Here is a 24296-nt window from a genome sequence, read left to right as displayed (position 1 = left end):
TCAAAAAGCTTGAATAAAGGTTGGAGATTGCTACAAATCTTGCCTAAAAAAGATTCTTTGAGCATTGTTATCTTTTGGGGAGAAAATGTGCATTTTATCTTTGAAATCACTTTATTTTTTAAATAATTAAATTTTTTTTTTGTATTTTTATTTTTTAATGTGGTAATTATGGATATTTTTATATTAGTAGCAATTGGGAGACAACTGGCTAACACATGAGAAAATGACTATCTATTTAATTTAATTTATTATTGAATCAAGGTTTAAATTATTTCTAAATGTCACATAGATCTTCAATTTCCTTGGATCATATGCAAAAAGGATTATGAAATAGGAAAAATAATTGCCTCCCCCTACTATTATAAGCTAATGTCCATTAATCTTACACTTTGATGAAGTCAAAGCTTTTTTCTACCTAAATTTTCACATGAAGGGAATCTTAGCAAATTGATCAATAGATAATTTTATTTTTTTTAAATTAGTCCTTGCCATTAAAATTTTTAATTATTTTAATTAAGGACTAGTGACATATGACTTCAATTTCAAGTATATGTAGAATAAGATAAGCAAAATATATATATATATTATTTTCTTTTATTTAGCCAACAAAAACAATTTATGTCCTTTTTCATTTGCTAACTAGTTGACCAAAATTTTAATAATAATATTCTTAAAAATGGGTTTTTTATTAACTTAAAATATTTGTTTTTGTGTTTTTTTATTTATTTTTTTTTCTCAAATGCTTTGATTCTCTGGGTCCCTTTGCCATGGTTCCCATCCCCCCCTGACCAATTATCCCCTACTTTTGGCAGTATTTTTCACATTTTTTTACTAATTTTTAGATCCTTTGATTTTCCATAAATCAATCTATTAATCGAGATATATAATAATAATAATAATAATAAACAAAGTAAAATCTGTAAACATTTATTTATGAATTTTATTTTTGTATTATGCTTTCGGCTGATGGTATGCTTGGAGCACTTAAAAACAAAGTAAAATAAAGGTATGATAATACAATTAATGGAATATATATATATATATATATATATATATACATATAGTTGGACTTTTTTTTTTTTTAATTTAAACTTTAATGCTGGCCATAAAATTAAACAACTCCTATTTATTTCTGTTTGATAAAATGTATATCGATATACTTATAAAAATTAAATTTAAGGGGTGAAAAGTAATTTACCCTTTTCAAAGTCTATTCCAAAAATTATTGTACATTGCAATTAATTAAATAAAAAATTGATTTTTTTTTTTTACAAATGAAATTAGAACAAGATATTTAAAATAAAATTATAAGTATTAAAATTTAAATTTTAAATCTATTAACTATTATTTTTTAAAAATAATTATATAATAAGATCTGAGTTCAATTAATGGATTCTTTATATATTAAATTTGATCAAGTGTTGGTGGATGTGCGCACTAAGCAGCTAATTCCATCTAATCACATTCAAGGAAAGTGTAGACACATGCTTTGGCATTATCTCAATGTTTTTGCTTGTGTTAGTGTTTGCATTTGCAAATTGATAGGTCAATTAATTTTATGTGTTGTACTTGAATAATAATATTGTTTATATTATATAGTTTTTCTATATATCAAATACATCACAATCATATGAAAAAAAAATTATAAATCTAGCCGATAGAGATTAATGTAAGTGATTAAGATTTAGGGTTTGGATAAAAAATACTCGGATTTGAATTTTCACGATCTTTTATTGGTAGATAATTTGTAAATTTGAAAATTTTCAAAAGATATATAAATCCCTTTATAGATCAATGACTTACTTTGATCTTGAAAATGAAATAATCTTTGCTCATAAACTTATTTTTTACAAAAGAAATTGTAAATTTAAAGGTTGTACACATCAACAAGTGATTAATTCAATCAGTTAAGACTCATCTTTCTCGACAAAGAGGTCTTGCATTTAAGTTTTATCGATGATCATTTGTTGAAGTCATCTCGAATGCATGACCTACAGTAATTTATTTTAAGTTATCAGATACGACACATCTTACTCTGACTTAAAAAATTGAACAACCTTAAAAAAAAAAAAAAAACCATACACCTTTAGTTAATTTTTTCTTAAACCATATAAAAAAGTAAATGTCAAAAAAGTTCTAGTCTATAATCTCTCTTTAATTTCTCATCTTTGGGGAAAAATATTTATAGTTTCAACTCTCATTTCTGTCCACATTTTTTATTCTTAAAGTAAAGATCATGTGTCAATCAGCTGAATCGAAAGTTCAAGCATAAAAGGTTTTTTTTTTTTTTTTTTTAGAAATTTTTTAATTGAAGAGAGAAAGAGAATTTTATATGAAATTAAAGATCTTAAAGTAAAAGAAACTTTGAGCTCAATATATATGCCTTTTTAAGTGCTTAGCACCATGGTAGCCAAAATTTGTGTACGAAAATGCATCACAATAACAAGGCAATGAGCATCCATCAGACTCTCTTGATCAACAAGGCCATCATGATTTAGCCATCCATTTTACCAGTTTCAAGTTCCACCGTGTGATTAGGATGCATCTTATTATTTATTTCATTCACAAACGAAATCAAATAATAATTAAAAGGAGTCAAACAATAAATTGAATGAAAAAAAAAAAAAAGAAACGTATATTAATTTTGATAAACTTAATTATTAACTTAAAATGATATAAATTTTTTTTAAAAAAGATAGTGATCTTTGTGTCACAAGTAGAAACTCAAGTTTCAGATTTACAGGGTTCCAAAACATGAAAATGGCTTTTTTTTTTAATTTATTTTAGATCAATTTAATTGTTATGATTTACATTAATTTATGAAGTATTATCTATTTCGATTTATTTAATCTCGTGATTTTATCTCATAAAAAATATCTTATAAAAAATGATGTGATCTATTTTATCTCATAATCAACTTTAATATATAACTTATATGAAATTTATGATTTTTTTTTTAAGACCGTGACATCTGCTCGCTCTTATGGCTCTTATTTTGATTTTATTCCATTAACTTTACCTCTTTTTCTTTTTTTTCTTAGGAAATTAAAGATATTAACATTCTTATAATTTATTTTATTAACTTGTAAGATAACTATAACGCATATAACACAATAATTAATATAATCATTCACATTTGTAAAGCGTTTTTTTTTTTTAATTTTTAAAAAAATTTTCAATCCAACAAATAAAAGCAAAAAACTATAAAATTGTTTAATTTATTGTTAATAGAGTAAGAACAGAGAGCATCACAGCCGTTTATGACAGTTCCACAAGATTGAGTCAACCAGATCCGACAGTCCCCGACAGCAAAGCATGGCCCATATTAAACAGTCTGGCACAAACTACTATGCCCCCAATATCACATCACCACCGTCTAAAAAAATTTCAAATCAAACGGTAAAAATCTATCCAACACCAACTCCAACCCCGGCGCAAATTAGTGAAACCCACTCCTATCCCCCACTACCGAGGCCAACAAATAACACCTCAAATGACTAAACAACCTTGCTTTTGAAATGGAAAACATAATTTTCTAAGCGTATTTTCGTCCTTGAATTTGCGAACGTCACTATAAATATCCTCAGCCTTCTCTGGACTAATCTTTAGCTGCAAAAACACATAGTAGCGACACTAAGGGCGACAAAAAAATTCCTCCTCTTTTTCTTCCTCTTTTCGCCGCTAAAACCTCTTCCCAACCAAAACAACATCAGAAAACTAGCTTGAGAGTCAGAAAAATCGTGGCTACTAGATTTTTTCGTTTACATAAGCTTTTTCTTTTCCAGACGATTGTCATTAAGATAGCAATAACACAAGTGGTGTGATGGGATTTTGTATTTGTCCCTTGCAGACACCAGCAAGGTTGCTGTGGACTACTAGTTTCTTTCGCCATAAGCTTATGATCTTCTAACGTATACAAATTAAACACAGAAATTTTCTGTGTAAAAATCTTACTTGTTTCTTAAGTTACACAAAATTTTGCCTTTTACTGACGAAAATCGTCGCCGGAAACTCTAGTCACAAATTTTACACATACAGGTACAGATATAGTGTGAGAAAGAGAACATATAAAGATGGAAGCTGGCCGTCTTTTCTTCAATCCCTCCGCATGCCACGGCAACATGTTGTTCCTCGGGGATAATGAACCCATTTTTCGAGGTGATAATTTCTTTTAGTGGTTTAATTACGTTTTTATTACAAGATTTTTTTTTTCTTGTTCTTATTAAACTTGCGACATTTAAAGGGGCAAGAACAATGACTAGCATGGAGGAAATCTCAAGAAGGCGAACCTTCTTCAGCTCGCCGGAGGACTTGTACGATGAGGAGTACTACGACGAGCAGTTGCCGGAGAAAAAGCGCCGCCTCACACTGGAGCAGGTCAGTGAATGATAATCCTTGTAGTCATTTTACATGCTTATTGGAAATGATATGAATATGAACATATTCTACCACCTTTTGGAGATGATATGAATATGAACATATTCTACCACCTTTTGAACAATATTCACCATAGAGGAATCAAATTCTCTTTTATATTTGATATTAATTTGAGATTATAGATAATCAAATAAACCCAAAGGAAAAAACCTTGTATGATTTGTGAAAAAACTCCTTGTGTCAAGATATTTATGGAATTTAGATTAGAAAACATAGGATTTTGATGAGAATGATTTTTTTTGTTTAATTTTATGCGAAGGTACATCTGCTAGAGAAGAGCTTTGAGGAGGAGAACAAGCTGGAGCCAGAGCGAAAGAGCCAGTTGGCTAAGAAGTTAGGGCTACAGCCAAGGCAGGTGGCTGTCTGGTTCCAGAACCGCCGTGCTAGGTGGAAGACAAAGCAGCTTGAAATAAAATATGATCTCCTTAAAGCTTCTTATGATTCCCTTCAATCAAATTATGACTCTATTGTCAAGGAGAATGAGAAGCTAAAATCTGAGGTAATTGAATCGATTTTATCTTTCATTTTTCCACAACCCCAATAAGTAATATCCACTATATCAAATTTATGTTACATTTATACATCTTTTATTGTTTGCCGTCTGTAGGTGGCTTCCTTGACTGAAAAATTGCAAGCCGAAGATGTGGCAACAGGACCATTAATGACAGGTCCAATGGCTGAACCCCTCGCAGCTGAGATGGTTTCTTCCATCCAATTTTTTCTGAAGGTTGAGGACCGCCAGAGTACCGGCAGTGCTGGGAGTGCGGTGGTAGATGAGGATGCTCCACACCTTGTGGACAGCGGTGATTCATACTTTCCAAGTGAGGAATACCCCGGATGTGTTGGCCCTGTCAATGGGGTTCAATCGGAAGAGGACGACGGCAGTGATGATGGCCGGAGTTACTTCTCCAATGTGTTCACAGCCACTGAGCAGCAGCAGCAGCATGAAGAGCCATTAGGATGGTGGGTCTGGCCCTAAATTATCCTGTTAATATCTGTACTGGTTTATAGTATATCATGCTTTTAAGACTAAGACATGTCCTAGGCCCTGTAATATGAGGTGCAGTACATGAATAAAATTTTGTCTTGTAATAACAATTTGTTCAGACAATCTCTCCTCCTTTTTGAGCTTATAGCACTCCTCCATCTAACGCAAGATTGAGAAAAGAACGAAAATTATTTGCAAGCTTATATAGTTATGTCCCGACACCTAATATTTTTAAACATCCACGCGATAACACAATTCCTAATAATTTTTAAATGCCACACTCGAAGAAACTTTTCGTATTTGATGTATCAATATTAATTATAATATGATAATTTTTATATTTATATATGAATACATGAATTATTAAATTTCCAAATCTATTTGACAGTACAAAGTAACTTGCCAAGAATCCAAGCTGGTCATTAAGCAATCTTGCGTCTTTCTATACTAGGTGATAAGCCCACTTTTCTCAAATGAAAAGTAAAGAGGACGAGTGTCAATACATGACCAGGGCAGAAGAACTGAAATCAATAATAGGACAGAAAGTTGCATCCAAACATTTGAATCAAAATCAATGGTTGATGCATGATCCCTTGTTCCAACAGCAAAGATCGAATTCCCTTCCCCTAATCAAAATTAATGATAATAACCCATTCTTCAATCTAATTGATCCAGAATCCATTTTTAATGCAACTATTTAAGCACTACTTAGCTCATTGCCAGTACCCAACACTGGCCTACAAAAGCTGTGACACGACATCGAAGGGTGACTATTTAAGCAAGAACTACATATTTGACAGTGAACTGCAACAGAAGAACAGATATCAAAACATGAAGATCAAAAACCAAAGTGGGCTCCAAATGTCCACTCAATGAAGTCAGTTCATGTGAAGCGGCACAACCCCACCTTAGGAGCCACTTGCATACAAGCTTTTATTAGAATCTGTTCTTTCCCACTTCCAACTCTCTATTCCTTCTTGTTGTTTCCCTCTTTCATTCTCACCCCATAGCATATATGCACTTTGACTATATTCCCAATTTTGTAGCTTCAGAGTTCAATTAATAAAACATCATCAACCATAATAACTCAATCCTATAGTGGGGTTTTTTCTCACTATTTATTTTCATTTTCCTAGAGTTGCTAGAATTTTGAGGTGAGCATGTAATGGCCACAGTAGTTGCTGCTACAAAATCAATAGCAAATCTATAGATATGACCGATATAATTAGAATCAGAAATCATAGCAAAGTAGACAATCCTGGCATCCTAGCAAATCAAATACCAAAAAGTCAGAGAAGGGCAAAGGGGGGATCACATTCTATATTGCTTAAGTAATATAGAGACTATAGACCTGGAATGACTATAATATCAACTTATCAATCTCACCATCAGATCAAGGGGATATTTATTCACGCACATTATTAACCCATAAAATTAGGGTTTGATGCCCAAATCAAACCATACAAGAACCAGTAGTTCTGCAGTTTTTGTCATCAATAATAACATAACCAAACACCCCACCTAAATGCTTCCTTCTTATTTTTTCTTTTCAAAAAAATACGTGAAAACAGAAGGAGCTAAGAGGAAAGCAAAAGGAAGATGATAAGTAAGCAAAATAATTAATAGGGGAAATTACATTTCCATCGAAGTTAGAAGATTCTAAACAGCTAAATTATTTGAACCAAAAGAAGCATAGTTGAACAAGAAATTACCTGCCTCTACATGCCAAGGAAAGCTATTGGCATTTTCCTACAAGCACTGAACCCCATGATCCACCAATAGTCCTAGATAGAAGAAGCTGTATGAGAGCAACTTGCATTCCAAACAGAGCAACCCTTGTTTTGCGTTGGTCAGCAGTCAGATAAGGCATTTAGAAGGTAAGAGATGAAGATTTGGTGTTATTCAAATAGCACATCAGACATCAGCCAGCACTTGAGTAATCTTTATAAAGCTAAGAAAAAACTGAACATAGAAAGAGAAGGAAAAAAGCATGGATTTTGATCCTTCATGGGAACTAGCACATAAGTGATCACCAGATGAAAAATAAAAGAATAGAGAGAGAGGGACAGAAACAAAGAGAGATGTATAAAGAATCAAATATTGCCTACACCTGATCAACTTCAACCCTTATCCGTTTTTTTCTTCTCTTACATTAATTCATATTTTATATGTATATAAATCTTGCTCTCTGCGACAAATTGAACTAATGCTTCCCACGCAAGTCATCAAAAAGATGCAGCAGAAATCAGTCCAAAATTGGATGCATTCTCAGTTATCAATTGGTCCTCGTGCTTCCAACACCATAGGTGTTTCTATGAATTCTGGTTCTAGATCAAAGCATCCACGTTAGCATGTTAGCCTTGTCAATATGTACACGAGGCAAAGACAGCAGAACTCTAGGTCCAAACAGTCAGGTCAATACTGAACCAGTAAAGCAAACATTTTGGTTCTGATGCTAGGACCCTCTGATTTTCTTGTGACATTCCTGCCACCAGCTTCCTCACCACAGGGATCAAGTTCAATTGAAATAAGATCTTGTCAGATTTGAAAATCCTAGTTCACAAATATCAACCTTCTGGTTCCTTCCTTTTCTTGCTAGTCTTCCTGCTTACCTTGCACTTCTCTGGTAGATCCAAGCTGGGGAGCGGCTTTGGGTCTGGCATGCTGCTGGGCTTCAAATTGTCAATCGAATTAAACTCAAATGATTTTTCATAAACAATGGCTGCATCAAGGGAGTATATACGTAGGGCAAGAGAAGACATAGTGGAAACTTTCGCAGCAGCAGATAGCGATGACCAATACCACCACTCATTCCTCAAGTACTCAGTCTTAATCATGTCCTCCAGTACAATTGTTGCTTGGACCATCTGAAAAGGCAAGAGGATGTTATCTCCAATCCCACCAAATCCATGAAGTTTAGAAATAAAACAGAATTTCAAAGCAGAAACATTAACTTCTATATGATGTAGGACAAGTATCTCAATACTCAAATTAAGGAAAATCTCAATAATAATTCATCAAAAGTCTACCTCCAAACAAAACAAAACAAAACCTAAATATATGTATAAGCTTCATAACCCTGCCTTCAAGCCCATGGGAAAAATAAAGCCCACCTACTAACAAAAAAAACCAAACAAACAAGTCCAGTAACAAATTAAATCCTAAGTCCTAAATTTACATCTAGAAGAAACATTCTTCCAAAACTTGGATGACTGTTCTCCATTATTATATCTGTTCTCAAAGCAAGTTTTAGTCCGAAAGGAACTAGTAATTCAGTTCATGCATGCATGAAGCTAATGGAACATGAATAAATTAACCAGAAACAGCCCAGTGAAAAGGTCAGTTCAGAGAAAACTAAAATTACATCAGATAAAAGTTAATGACACAACCTGCTATCAACAAACCCAAGGAAAGAAAATCAATACTCCTAAAGACTTAGGGAAATATCCAACCCAATACGAGATGGTTCATAAAGAACATGAAAGCATTAGTTAGCACTACAAGTTTAAGAAATGTAAAATGTGGTCAATGACAAAATGATGGTAACAATTTACAAATGTACTAACTACTATTAGGAAAGCCAAAAGGTATCAAGATCAACCTCATATATGGTTTCTGCAGATTTGACAAATGAACGCCAGGCCAATCTCCTTTCCTTGCAAGCCTTTGATGGTCTCAAAGCTTCTTCAGAGAGTGCAGCATCCATATCGAGTAAATTAATCTTCAGTTGCCGCGAAATCTGTGAAACCCTACCAACTAAGGGCCTTAACGAAGATTGGGGGACTACACAGCAGCGACTAATACCCAGTGCAGGAGAATACTTATCAGAAGAGGATAATCTATCCCTTTGTTCCAAACATCTCAAAGCTGGTCTTTTGGTCTTTTGCACTTCAATCTCATTTGCAACAGATCTTCTGAAATAATTATCAGATAAGCCTTCATTGATTCCATTAGCCACATTCCTGTTTCCTTGTGATGACAAGCTCTGCCTCTCAGTAGCCTTCAACTCATCCACTAAATTCCCTACCTTGTGAGGAGGAGCAATTAATGTAGAGTCACTAACAAAATGAGTAACAGATGAGACAAACGACGGAACCCCATTTGAACCAATAAGACCTATTTCCTGCACTAATTCTTCATTAGAATCTCTTGTCACAAATTTGGAACAGATCTCTTCAAAGTCATAAGGACAAACAATCCCTTCATTTTGAAATTTGATCAACCTGGAGCTCAACTCAGAATGCCCACTTTTAGAAGTTTCAACAACCTCCATGTCAACAGTACAATCTACCAGATTAATATCAAATTTCATATTCCCCTTTCCTTTTAAAGGATCACGAACTGACTCACCCTTCTCATTAGCTGGTGGACCCAGATTGCACCTACCATCATTATGATCCTTGAATTCAATGTCACTAAAAAATGTTCTGTGGCAAGAGATGCAATGATTTCTGGAGGGCCAAGCAGGCTCTAAGCATTTACACCTGTACATTTTATCTTCAATAATCACCTTTGCCTTTTTTCCTCGCTTCTTCAAGGAGTCGGTTATTTCTGACTCAATGCAGGGACCATACTTCTTCTCCAGTAACATTGCTGCCTTAGTAATAAGAAAACTAGAAAAAGAAGCTTTATCAAAACCATTGGACATTGAAAAAGCAGTTTGGCACTCATCCTGAACTAGTTTTTCCATTTTTTGATAATCCTGGAATTTTAGCTTCTGCCAAATAGCCTCTTTCAGCTCTTTTTCTTTTGGGTCATTATCATTCAACCAATCAATGAGTCCTTCAATTTCTGCATCTGATTGATATGCAACCCATGGTGAACCCACTGAAATAGCGTCTTTGGCATCATACAGATATGGACAGGAAGCCTTTGATCCCTCTGCCTTAGTACCATTATCTGTGCTCACAGAAGTATAATTCCAGTTAACCGGAGTGTCATGCAGTCGATCCTCATAGCCCAGAAAATTTCTTCTCCTTTGCAACACCAAACTTCCATCAACAATAACCTGAGGGTACCCACCTGGCATGGCTGAAATCCAGTACAGTCGGCCAGAAGAATCACTTCCCAAAAACTCCTTCCGCACAGATAGCTTCAAAAGCTGTGATTCTAAGCTGATAATTAAGTCCTGCAGTTGTTGAATTTCACTCTTGATGGTGTTCGACTCAAGGTGGTAAGATGGTGATTCGTTCTCAGCAACAGAAGGCACTTGCTTAACCGCATTAAGATTGGTCATATCAGATGGAAGACATTGTCCATTACAATCTGAAGGAGAATGTGGAGAAGCCATATCCATTCTCTTAGACTCTTCCAACTTCAACTGGAACTCTGTTTCTCTGCTTGAGTTATCAATTTCTTGGGGCAAATGATTTGAAACGGGCAACTCACTTGGTCTAAAGGATTTATCACTTTTTTGAGAAGATACTTTGCTGACATCCACAATGGAATGGCCTTGCTTTAAATGAGCATTAGCATCCATTGGATTCAAAAATTGGCCATTACTGGTAAAACTTTTATCTGTATAAGTACTGGATGCATTTTCATTTGAACCATTAAGGTTAGCACCCTCTTTCCCACCATCTGATGGAAATTGATCATCACCATCCTTTATACCAACATCTGCAACAGCATTAATCATATCTATGTCAATCTTTGCAGCTCTTGCTGCCACAAAGTCTTCCTTAGATTTAAGGTTTTTCAATTCTACATAGGCAGAACGTAATTTCTGATGCAACTCAGATGTGGTTTCAGCACACTGTTCAAGATGTTGACGTATAAGAGCTGAGTTCAGCAATTCATCACATAAAAACTTGAGCAAGAAGACTCTCTGCACCAGAGCATAAGGAAGTTCCATTAATTGATGAAATAAGCATGGAGCCCAAGACCACAGTATATTGTATAAAAGAACCCAAAAATTAACGCTAGCATAAGACATACTACTTTCATACATCATTGAAGCCATTTGTTATCAAGATGGTACAATGACCTTCTTTAGTTAAAAAATGGTTACAGAATATATATTCATTAACCAGAGAACCATTTATCTCAAAGCACAGCAATTTCCCCCAGATATTACTAATACACAACATCCATTTTATTTAGAACACGGGGTTTCTTAACCCGCAAAGAAAGTAGTTTCCCTACATATCTAGTAAGGACCAAAGGCAAATCACATACTTACCATTAAATTTGTTTGCCTAGGCATCTTCCCATATTTCACTTAAGACATGTATTTGGATCATGCATTTCTTCTTCCCATTCTATTTCGCCTTGCAAAAGTCATGTGCATGGGAATACTAGACTTCTATCTCATTTTTACATAAATGTACAAAAATAACTTCTTTCACTATGGAACCGAACCACAAGATGCAAAGAGTAGTAAAATGCAGGATATGATGCAAGTCTGAAGTCAATTCTCAGCCTAAACAAAAGTAGGGGCTAAATTCCAGGTCACTAAAAAGACCCAACAAAGGCAGATGAATAGTTCACCTCATAAGTAGACGCTAACCAGAAAGGGGATAGCAAATCTCATTGACAAGTTAAATCATAATTGATTTTCAGATCTAATATAGCCACGTAAATGCATTGCAATTGAAGGACACATGCAATTAGAAAGAACATGGTAACTGCAGATTTATCATAAAACATTCCAAACCAAAAATAATAAGCAAAATTCAGCCAAACTGCAGTCAACATGCAATCAAACAAATGAAAATTGTCAAGCACGATATTGATGAAAGAAAGGTTAACCAAAGAATATAACTAAAAAATTGCACACCAAGCAGAATTCACATACAAACCTCATCTATACTAAACTGCCAATACTCCTTTTCTTCCATTACAGCTGCTAAATGTGCAAGTGCTTCCAAGTAACCACAGGTAACCGCTCCCTGATACTTTTTACCTCTCCGTTGGATGATGACTTGTGAACGTTCCAATGTGTCTTGAACCATATGTTTGCTGACAACACAAGCAGGGCAATACCAGTTCCCCTCAGGGATCCTTGCCAGTGGAGGATTCAAGCAATAAGTATGATACTCAGCATCACAAGTATCACACAAAAGAACACTATCATCATCTTTATCAATACCGCATACTTTGCAGACTCCCTCATCCCAAGGCGCTTTGGGGATCTCACTTGTCAAAGCAAGTATATCATTTATTTCCTTCTTTGCCTCTGCACTCAAGCATTCCAATTTAGCATATTCTGCCAATTTCTGAACTAGGGTAAGTACCTGCAACAAAATAAATAAATAAATAATTAATGGGGACATCAAATTCCTAACTAATAGTTGGAATAACCCTTTTAAGCAAGTCAGAAAAATATGCAAATACAACCAGATTGCACACTATGTCTCCAGCATCAGGGATTTATTGATTTGAATGGAATTATTAGCATAACTGACAGACATTCCAATCATTTGTTTATTGTGCTATGTTGGAACATAATTTTACTGCCAACCTTCAAAATTAAGGAAGAATCATATATATAACATAATTTTATTTTTTATGTGTGAGTTAATTGTAAGATTTTCCTTTAAGTTTAATTTCTGAGATTCTAATAAAAAAAACAATGTTAATCCATAAAAATGAAGAACCTATTAGTAGATCTTCAGCATTCATAAAAGTTTCATTGGTAAGTGGTGCACAAATTCATAGTACAGCAACATCTAGGCACTTACAGGCCAGTTAATAATTAAAAAAAATAAACTTCCAAAGAAAGGAAAGAAAACAGAAAGAAACCTACGAACCTCCTGTTCATACAACGACTCAAAGTTTTGGGATAATGACTCTGCCAACTCAACCAAATCAGACTGATCAGTAAATGCAGTGTGAACATTACTCCATAACTGCCAAGCAAAAGTAACAATTATTAGACATGCTAATACATCAGCATGGTTCCAAAAAAGAAGACCACCAATCTTGAAAGATGCACAGAAGACCAGGATCAAAACAAATAAGCCCAAACAAAGAGTACAAGGATAAACTTAATAAAATGAAGCCCCAAAATGAAGATATTAAAGAGATAATAGCTGCAATAATGGCATGCATCAAAGCATTGCACTAAGGCTCATACAAAGTCAAGGCTGACAATCAAAAGAAACGACAACCAGGCACGAGAGCAAGTAACTATAGCATCTTAAAAAACAAAAGTTGAGCATCATAAGCTCCTAAGTTTTATGCATCTTCCCAACATATAAGAACATGCAAGGAGGAAAATAAAACTCAAAACCCACAATTAAGAGAATTTTCACTCATGCAAAGACATGTAACCTATATATATTGATTCACAAAAGTCTAAAACCATCTCCCAGTCCTTGTTTAATCATAACATCATCAAATACTGCTGAATAAAGAAGTAGCAGAAGAAGAAAAAAGAAAGCAGCATGCATTGCAAACCAATTGGGAAGAAACAAAAGAATTAAAAAGTTCAACCAGAAAAATCATTAAGTGACAGGGAACAAATGAAAAAGACAGACCTCGCGAACATCCTCAAGAAAAGCTTCATGTGATCCACCATATGCCCCAACTGCCAATCTTAAATCAATAGTCCTAAAATCCAGAGGACGAGATACCATGGCAGGAGATCCAAGAAGTCCCTCGTCATCAGTATCACTTGAATTCATTAGCTTTCTCCCGAGCAAGTTGCAGAAAATCTTTGAATCATCAGCAGCAGCAGCACGGCGTAATATGATGCGACATTCTTTCATGATAATATCAGATACAGATAAAACAATCTTCTTTTTACTTCTTCCCTTCTCAGATTTTTGTGCCAAACATTCATTGCGAACATCTGCTAGCACTGAAAGAACAGCTTTCTGTGTTCAATCAACAATAGAGAGTAATTCATTTAGAATCATGTTTTCAACTACATATTGCAGATTCTGAAAGAAAGACCAACTAGAAAAGAGAAACATGACAGTACTATACAGATGGATAACAATCAATTCAAAGAGAGAATATTCAAGCCCAAACCTTATGTAACTATTTTTCTTTTATAAGCATTCTATTTTCAACATTAGTAATATTTTCATACTTAGATTTCATTTACACTACTACTAAACAAGGAAATGCACCATAAAATATAAATACAAATGAAGATATAATGTCTATGGGTTAAAAAAAAAAGGAAACAGTCTCTTAATTCTTAAATAAGATCCTTTCTTTAAGTTTACTAGATTTTAAAGTACAGGGCCAAACGGCAGGTTAAAGCAGTCAAAATAAAAAATTTCTAAGACATAACAGTCATAAAGGATAAATTATTGCAGTACAACAAAATTCATCAATCCTGCACCAGAAAAGCTTATATATTTAGACCACACCAATACACAATCTGATCTGTTCTGTCTCCAACAGCATTCCAGCCTATACCACCGAACAACTCACCCCAATCCCAAGAAAATAAAACAAAATAAAGCATAAAAGAAAATAAAGAGAAATAATGCCCACAAGACAACATAAAAAATCAATCAATGAACATAAGTTCAAAAATAGAGAAAAATCTTCATGCCAAGTACTTGGACAGTACCTTTGTTGGTCCTGATGCATTGCCCTTATAAACTTCCTTACTGATTGAATGTTCCAATATTTTCTTTGCCCATTCTGGTGGATCTTTTGCCAAAGCATCATAGACACACCTTCTGATTCTGGTTCCAACATTTGTTGGCAGCTTTCTAACAGGTTCCAGCAACTTTGCCCACTCTGGAATATCACCATCATTCACAACATTCTTTTCACAAGCAACATTTTCGTCAGGTCTTTCATCTTCTATGGTCAAAACATCACTTTTTATGTTCAAAGAACCAAAAATTCGCTTTGTAGCCTCTGCAAGCAACTGAAGTTCAAACGAGTTAATAGGTAATAGAAGACATTCTCTTCTTCTGAATGTATGAATGTAGTATTCAGCAAGAAACACAGAATTGACTAGGCCAGCATGTGAACTCGTTTCCAGTGTGCCCTTCCATCTATGAATACTCTTCAATACATCTACATTAATTGAACATACATGCTCGAGGAGGGAAAAAAAACACTTGAACGTTAAAAGAAATGCTGCACCCAGCAGCAAAAGAATCCAGGCTAAATGTGTTCTAAAACAATTGCACAAACTAAAAGTAATATAGCAGTCAAGCATCCTACAAAAGGATGAACTCTGAAATAGAGGTCAATCCATAAAATATTAGCAAGCATATCATCAGCAGATCTTGACATTTCTTTGTCACCAGAAGAGCGCTAAGGGAGAAGGAAAGACTGAAGCTAAACGCAACAATAATAATTTCTGAATGAAGCTTTTCTAAACTTTCAAAACATTTTTCATTATTTTAAGTCAACACTATCTATAAGAGAAAGGAGTTTACTAAAAGAAAATAAAAATATCAATAGCCAAACTTACGAGTGCATCAGCTTCCATCCCAGCCACCCCAGTAAGTGAACCACAAAGCACCCCACCATCACCTTGTAAGCAACGAAAAACTTTACCACTCTCACGGGCAGTGATCTCTGCTGAGTCAAGATTACCATCCATGGATAAGACAGACAACACATATCTTCTAGCTAACTCAGGCCAGGTCAATTCATTGATTGGGAGCACACTGAGCTTAACTCGTTTAGCAGGAGTTGTACTATCTAAATCTTTCTTCCTTCCCCTTTTAGATCTTGACTCTCCAGAATCAAAATTCGGATCAACAAGTGCAGCAACCTTTGATTGCAGCTCAGTTATTAGCACCCCTAACAGTGAGCTGTGAGCCTTTGTCAATGTCATACCAAAGCATCTTCGGTAACTAAGATATGCAGGCCTAGCCTTGTCAGCTTCCATCATTTCTCCTGTTTCCATCTGTATAAATGAAAGTGGATTTTCCATAGAAGTTGTCATACAAGAGCCATGACTTGGAGAAACATTTTGTTCACCCATACCATCAATTCTAAATAAACTCAGGACATCAGTTCCCTGGTTTTCATTGTCAAGTTTATGAAACAAATTTGAGTGATTACACCAGGGATTGATAAGCTCCTCTTCGAGTTCATTTGCTAAAAAAGGGTCTTTTAAACCAATGATTTCGCGGAAGCGCCACAATAACTCCCACACCTGAGTATATAAACATAGAAAGTATAAATAAGATCATCATATACAAGCAACTTCATACTCAAAAGGTATCTTAGATTTGTTTCCTCAACTAACAACATATGCATACCTGATGAAAGTCACCAACAAGTTCAGGAGGAAGTCTCAAGCACAATGACTTCCCTGCAGGAGGACCACAGTCATCGGCCAACCGGGGCTTTTTGGACTTTCCAAATAAATCATCGAATCCTTTTTCTCCCTTGCACTCAAGACCACCTTGTGTATTAATCTTCAGGAGACCATTTCTTATGGTAAAGGATCCTGAATGAGAACTTCTTTTCTTCAGAGATTCATATCCTGAACAGGCCCCAACACCAGGAAGCTCTTCAATGATTTCTTGTACAAATTCTGCATCCAGTCCAAATCTATCCTGGTCCAGCCATTGTGTCAGTTCATCAGCCAAATTCTCCAGCTCATCAGTCTTATACTCAAAAGGAATGAAGCGAGAGACTGGGAAGCCACAAAACTTAGCTAATGGAGTATACATTTCTTTGTTCTTCTCATCCATCATATCCAAGCTTGATGACCCCATTTCCTTTCCTGCATGCTTGCAGAAAAACTTCAGAGCACCTTTTCTTTTACATATCTCAGAGCAAGCATCAATAAATTTCTGAGATATAATTCTCCATGCTGCAGATGAGGAACGTTCTTCTACTGAAATTTCACCAATTTTGTCCATCAGCAGATCTACAGATTTGTCACAAATGAAACCTGCTTCAAGTTGGGATCTGTCAAAGTTCTGAACATAAGTTTCCTTCAAACTACTTCCCAGACAAGTCAAGATATCAGTTTCCATAGGCGGGCAAGGATCTGAAAGGATCATCTGAATACTGCCATCATCATCAAACTCTTTGTTACTATAATAAGTAGCATCACCTTCTTCATTATTCTGATGAGAAATTTGCTCAATTTTGGGCCAAAATAGGACAGTTGACCCAATCGGAAGGGACAATGCAGAGCATGAACACCTTCTGACCTTGAAAATAGGTCCAGAATCACCACCATCTAACACTTCACTTACAAAAAGGGAACCAGTGATCTTATCATGCCAGCAAGATCTATAACCTATAGGGAAGATCAAACTAGCACTATGATATGAAGGTCTCATGTCAACTAGCCCCAAAGAAAGAACAAAAAAATCTTCAAACTGCACAGGAAGCCCATCCTGGAGGAGTAAAAAGAAAAAAACAAAGAAGAAGAGGAAGAACCAGAATGAACATCAGGACAGTCAATGAAACTAGAGCACTTAGATTTCACAAACACAATATAAAAAACAGCTGAAAGAAAGGACATGAGCCACATACAAATAAGACAGGATACAATCAATAAGTCTGCTTACATTAGTTTGCTCAGATCCAGAGCTACCCTTCTCATCTTGCACAGCTTCAGTGGCTTTCATAGTACAAGATTTATTGGCATACATTTCCACTTCTTGACCATCACACGAAAAAAATTCCTTGCAATAGCCACTTATCAAGCTTTCCTTATTTTCAGGAAAACCATTGGCTATTGAAAATCTTGTTGACTTCCTCTTTCTTGGTAGATGCAATCTTTCCTGAAGAGAAGCCCCCTCATGTTTTATTTCAGTGTCCATAGACTTATAGTTTGACATCAAGCCAAGATAACAAGCAACATCAAACACTGAGTCAAATGTCTTCCCATCAGGAGCACAATAAACTGCATATAGTTCACAGCTGCTCATGGAATGTCTTAGTTCCACACGCCAACCTTCCTCAAGGACGCCATGTCTTTCTGAAACAAATTCTCTAAGAGCCTGCAGAAATATATCACTCGGATTCCGAGATGGAAATCTAATAGCTGTATTATTATTACCCATCAGCCTTCCTAATGGAAAACCCAAATCTTCCTCAGCAAAACTTTTATCTCTAGTTCGCTTATGATGCAATATATCTTCAAAACCCACTTTGACAGTATGTGTCACAATCCCACAAGCTTTTGGAAAGCCAAATCCATTACCGGCATACAAGGAATTTGAATATGTCAATGGGGCACCAAACCCATTGCCAACAAAAGAATTGTCATTCGGTGTGTGCTTTCTGGAACCAAAACAGAAGTTAACCAGTGATGATATATAACAACTTAAATTTCAAGAAATTTTTCAAAAATTATTCAAACAAGGTGCATGACTATAAAGATTCATAAAGGAAGCACAAACAAGCTAAAGCATGAGAGAACAGCACCCTCACTGGCAAATAAATGAGCTGAGGAAGCTCATAGTATAGTGTACACCACTTTCATAGCACATGGAAGCATATATTAAACAAGAAAATTACAAAGCCGGTTTCCCATAATTCCAAGTTAACATAGGGTGATGTTGTAAACAATTCATCATGGTTCAGACAAAATTAGTCTTCAACGTTACAAGGAAAAACAAAGAGCTTCCCATTTAGAGTGTGAGTTTCCTCAATTAAATACATGTAAATTCCTAAGGAGCAAAGTAGCATAACACCACTTTCACATGCAAGCATAATCTATGAATCAAGAAACTTCAACTAGAAATGAAGAAGAAAGTTAAGGAAGTTACTTTGTAAGGAAAACAATACTCAAACAAGGAATGCAAAAATGATAGAATGCCAGCAAAACCATGATTTCGTGGTCAATTATAATTTGTTCAACTACAATCCAAAGAAATATCAATTCATAGAAGAAAAAATTAACCATCTTAAGTCCTTGCTTAAGTAACATATAGCTATATTGTCTATCCACCACTTGACTGACACACCTTCAGGCATCAGCTGGGAATGTTTTCAAATTTTAGGACAAAGTTGTAAGCAGAAATAGGAGTAAATTCTTTCATACACATAGAACATCAAGTAAAATGCTAAAAGCAACCAAAAGCTTATTAATAATCTCATAAAGTAGTAAAACTAATACAATCTAAAACATCAGAATAACCAGTTCAATTACATTGACTTGATCAGCTTCAGAACAGTTCATTTCCCTAAAAAAAATGTTAAGCTAGAGTACAACTAAAGTCCCTATCATGAGTCACAAGCTACAACCTACCCAAATATCCTGACCATATCTAAAAGTTTGCATGCACACTACATCCCAATTCAATCAAGCTGCCTCTCAACATGCAATGTAATTTTTAACCAGCCCTCATTCCCTATCATGCAATATTCTACTAATAGAAACAATAAACACATAAAACTCCATCACTTAGATATTACTTATTTGCTTAAACAAATGCCTAGCAAACTTACCCCAGCTCCAAATTAAACACATTTTTAACTCTTGAAGCTAAAAAAAAAAAAAAGAAATAAATCAAGCAATGCAGTATCTAACACCCCCAAAAATCACATTCCAAATTTATTCACTCATAACTAAACGGGTTTACATTAATGCCAGCCCAAAAACTTTCTAAACTGCACATTAATAACTTAAACCCTAAATTAAAAATTAAAATAACCTAAATTCAAATTACTAATTCTAAGCTTTAAGTTTTACCTCACTAAATCCTGCACCTCCTCACCATCACCGTCAACATCACTTGGCGGGGAAGCATTGATATCAAGAATACGCTTCTTTGCCTTTAATCCAAGCGGCCACCGTTTACTCCGTACACCGTGTTCGACGCACTCTCCACAAACCCACTCCTCGGCCGCAGTCAACCTTTCGGAAAACCCAGCGCATGCCAGATGAAAACCTCGCTCACAGCCGTCACAAACCACCACTCTTCCTCTTCCTGCTTTTCCCGCCGCCACCGACTTCCCACACGCGCCACACTGCTCCTCTTCCTTCCCTACGGGAACACCCGCGGGCTCACCTAGGGCCGGCTCGGAGTTCTCGTGGATAGCCCGAACTATTGAAAACGAATCGGGTTCGGCAGAGTCGGATTCGGGTAGGGCTTCGGTAAAAGAAGAAGGGATCTCGTTTAGATCGATGCCGAGAGGTGAACGAATCTCGGGCTTTGAATCGTTCGAATCGGTGAGTTCCATTTTGGTTTTTTTTTTTATCGGACTAGGAGTTTTTTGAAGAACAAATACATTTCTTTCTGGCTTTGTTACTAATTTTCTTTTTTTTTTAAACAAAAGTTAACAAAGATTTGACAGACAAAAACATAGAAGGGAAGAGTTTTTTTTTTATTATTTATTATTATTATTGTTTTTTCGGATAGGAGGTAAAGGACTGTACTCGCTCTTTTGATGTGACACGTGGCATGAGAAGTCTTAAAAGGTTTTTGAGTTTCTGTTTGGGAAAAATAAGGAGATCCAGTTCGGTTTGGGAGATATTGTCATGAGTACTGTATTGTACGATTTGGGTTTGTAAAATATCAAATCCTTTTTTTTAATAAATGTAAAATATATAAATTATTATATCATAATTTATATTAATATATTAAATATAAATTTTATTTTTTAAATATATATAATTTTTAAAATATTTTATTTTATTTTTTATATTATATTATCACATCATATTTAAAATTAATAAATCTAAATTTAAGTTACCAAAAACTATCAAAATCAAATAATTTGAGTTTTATGCTTTTCTTTTCTTTAATTTATTAATCTTATACTTCTGTTAAAAAATATTAATCTTGTATTTAAATTTAATATTTCCCATTTTATTTTTTTATTCATATCCATTTAGTTTAATATTCTTTGAATCGGAAATTTTAATCCAAATTTTATATTTTGTTTGATATTGCATTTGCTATCACAATCATAATGAGCAAGATGTAATTAAAAAATTAAAATTACTTTATTTACATATAATTTATAAAATAAAATTGATAAATTTTAAATATTATTGTTTAACTCTGGAGTAAAAAAAAAATTTATGCATTCGACATTCATAATTTTACCAATAAAAATCAAAGTAAAATAGATGGTGAAACTAGATCTAATTTTTTTAGTTATTTATATTAAAATTGATAGTTTTTTTTTTTCATTTTTTCAATAATATGAAAATCATGCAATTGAGGATTTGGCATGCAAAGGATTTTTTTTTTTTTACAAGTTAATAATGTATGTAGATATGGCGATTTATATATTTATATAATGTAAAATATTAAAATTTATATATTTATATTATATTATACATAAAAATTATGTATTATAATTTAATATAAAAAATAAAATATATTTTTTATTTATTAAATTTATATATGATTATTATAAAAAATTTTAAAAATTTGTATTGTATTATTATATTTTTCTCTTGTTATTAGGTCGTTTTTAGATTATCGGATATAAATATATATTAATGGCAAACAAAATTTGTTACAACTTTTTTTGGGGAGAGAGAGGGGCATGCTATCAATCATGAATTTGTTTAGTGGAGTGCAATACCAACAATAATTACTTCCCACTTTTAAATAGCATTCGATTTTTTTTTAAATAATTAGATAAAAAAAGAAAAAAGATTGTAAATAACAAAAATATAATCAATCACTTACAAACAAAGATGAATCAATATTGAAGTTCCAAAAGGATTGGTTTCAAAATAAATATTCATTATTAATTTTGAAAAAAAAAATGATAAAGCACAAGGATGTTAATTTTGGAGAAAAATTAGAGTTAAAGAAAGCTTATATATATTTTTAGATAAAAAATTATTATATAAAAAACTCATATAAATAAAATAATAAAATATTAATATTAATATAAATTATCATTTTATTATTTATTTTTAATTTAATTTTTGGGAAACCAAATTTTGAATTTGATTTAGTTTTGAAATCAAATTGAAATTTTGTAATTTTCAAACCAAATCAATCCAAATCAAATTAATTGGTTTGGTTTGATTTTCCTTTTATGGTAGTCAATAATGTTTTACTCTAATTAGATTTAATAATTTAAAATATGATACAATAATAAAATTAAAACAATAAAATTATAAATTAAAAAAATTATAAATAAATTTGATAAAATTAAAAAATTATATCTTATATTTTTATTTCGACATGAACTGTGTCATGTTATTTTTATAAAAAATATAACATAAATATAATATTTTACATAATATAATAATACGAATTACCAACCTTAATCTTGAAAACTAATAAACCTTAGTTGATCAAAATTAGGTTCATCGTTAAATGCATGCCAAAACTTTTGATAAAAGAAAATAACAAATGAGTGCATGGGGGGCTTAAATTAAGATGATTGACCAATTTTATGCAATAAATTACTCTTTTTTGTATTCAACAACTTATTAATTCTTTTGCATGCATAATACTCCACCTTAATTATTTTAATTTATTTTTAGTAAAGGGACAAAAAATTTATAAACAAAAAATTTAATAAAAAAAAGTTGAATTTGACCTGCCATCTGTCCTTGTTATTTGTAATACCATAAAATATTTTAATGATTATCTGTTTTTTTTTTCGAACATGTATTTTTCAACAATAATATGATGTAATTAATATTTTATTTTAAAAATATTTTTTAGAAAAAATTAAATCTTACATGATTAAAAAATAAAACTCTTTTTGGATTAATTATTATGAATATTTTTTAAATTTAGAGTTATCAATAATTAAAATTTTAATATTATATTAATAAATCACAAAATTTTTTACATTCTAAATATTTTCCATTTATATTAAATAATAAAAATTTGTAAAAAAATTGGAATAATTTATATAAAATTTTTAAGTTATGTTTATCAAGTTCTTTTATTAAAAATGATTTAATAAAAATTTTACATAAAAAATTGATAAAATTTAATGAAAATATTAATAATATGTTAAAAATATTATTGAAAATGACATTTATAATTAATTTTGATAATACTTATTTAATGGTGAAAGTTTATTAAAATTTATTAAAAATATATTTCTAAAAAATATATTAAAATTTACTAAAACTTTTTAAAAATTTTTATACTTAATTTATATAATAAAAAATTTTAATCTATTAATTTTTTTTTTAATATTTATTTAATTAAAAAACTTTTCGAATTTCACAATTCACGTGACTCCTATGAAAAAAACACTCAAAAAGACGGGAGAGGACCATACGGTGCACCGACACTTGTTTCAAGATTTTATTTATAATTTATTTATTTTTTAAATGAATCATGAAAAAATTTTTAAAATAATAACAACAAAATTATACCCAAAATTATTGGGTTTATAAAGTTGCTAAGGGTAGTTGAACCTGCTTACCACAATTATATAAATTGATTATTTAACTTACTTCTTATAATAATAAATAAATCATAATTTTTTCAGATAAATGCATATATATCATTGTTATTAAAATAAAATTTTGTGTATTTTTTTTTTTTATATTTTAAGACAAAATTGTGTTCATAATGTATCTTATAAAATATTAAAATATTATTTTAATTAAAATTGTAAATGAATCGAATATGAACGAATGAATATATATTTATGTTTGGTCATTTGTTTTTAAATATATTTATATTCGGTTTGTATTTATTAAAAAATTTACTCTGTTCGTTCATATTTATTTGTTTAAATAATAAGTTATTCATGATCATTTTATTAAATTAAACGAGCTCGTTTATTAATATTAAATGAATATGTTCACGAACATATATAAATAAATAATTTATAATTAATAAATAAGTTATAATTAAACAAATTTAAACAAACAAACCTTAAACGAATATAAACGAACCAAAATAAACATAAATGAACTTTATAATATGATTAAGATAAAAGATAAAAATGTAATTTTATTTGTATTATTATAAATAAATAATAAACGAATTTTAAACAAATCATAAATAAATTTGTTGGTGAATATAAATGA

General features: G+C 32.6%; 2 protein-coding genes across 4 annotated transcripts; one reads left to right on the top strand and one right to left on the bottom strand.

The window, feature by feature from the left end:
- The first annotated feature begins 3798 nt into the window (after window positions 1-3798).
- Window positions 3799-5548, top strand: LOC111291961 (homeobox-leucine zipper protein HAT5-like). Of its 2 annotated transcripts, none has more exons than XM_022884112.2 (5): window positions 3799-3911; window positions 4039-4158; window positions 4244-4377; window positions 4697-4936; window positions 5045-5548. In XM_022884112.2, the coding sequence occupies exons 2-5, from the start codon at window positions 4074-4076 to the stop codon at window positions 5414-5416; spliced, it is 831 nt and encodes a 276-aa protein (XP_022739847.1). In that variant the 5' UTR covers window positions 3799-3911; window positions 4039-4073; the 3' UTR covers window positions 5417-5548. The 2 variants fall into 2 exon arrangements, with proteins under 2 accessions (XP_022739847.1, XP_089623177.1); XM_089767051.1 differs by having other exon boundaries at window positions 3814-3941.
- A 1941-nt stretch (window positions 5549-7489) lies between these two features.
- On the bottom strand, window positions 7490-20564 carry MBD9 (methyl-CPG-binding domain 9). 2 transcript variants are annotated; one of them, XM_022884109.2, is made up of 10 exons: window positions 20016-20564; window positions 17884-18601; window positions 16615-17709; window positions 15816-16508; window positions 14955-15260; window positions 13906-14244; window positions 13177-13275; window positions 12226-12660; window positions 9027-11252; window positions 7490-8292 (listed from the first exon to the last, which is right to left on the bottom strand). In XM_022884109.2, exons 1-10 carry the CDS (start codon window positions 20504-20506, stop codon window positions 7993-7995), a joined length of 6702 nt encoding a protein of 2233 aa, XP_022739844.2. In that variant the 5' UTR covers window positions 20507-20564; the 3' UTR covers window positions 7490-7992. The 2 variants fall into 2 exon arrangements, with proteins under 2 accessions (XP_022739844.2, XP_022739845.2); XM_022884110.2 differs by lacking the exon at window positions 13177-13275.
- Between the last annotated feature and the right edge of the window lie 3732 nt (window positions 20565-24296).

This window comes from Durio zibethinus, chromosome 10 (genome assembly GCF_047325235.1).
Source record: "Durio zibethinus cultivar Kanyao isolate XHJ-2024 chromosome 10, ASM4732523v1, whole genome shotgun sequence".
NCBI lineage: Eukaryota > Viridiplantae > Streptophyta > Magnoliopsida > Malvales > Malvaceae > Durio > Durio zibethinus.
This window is presented reverse-complemented; position numbering and strand designations above follow the sequence as displayed.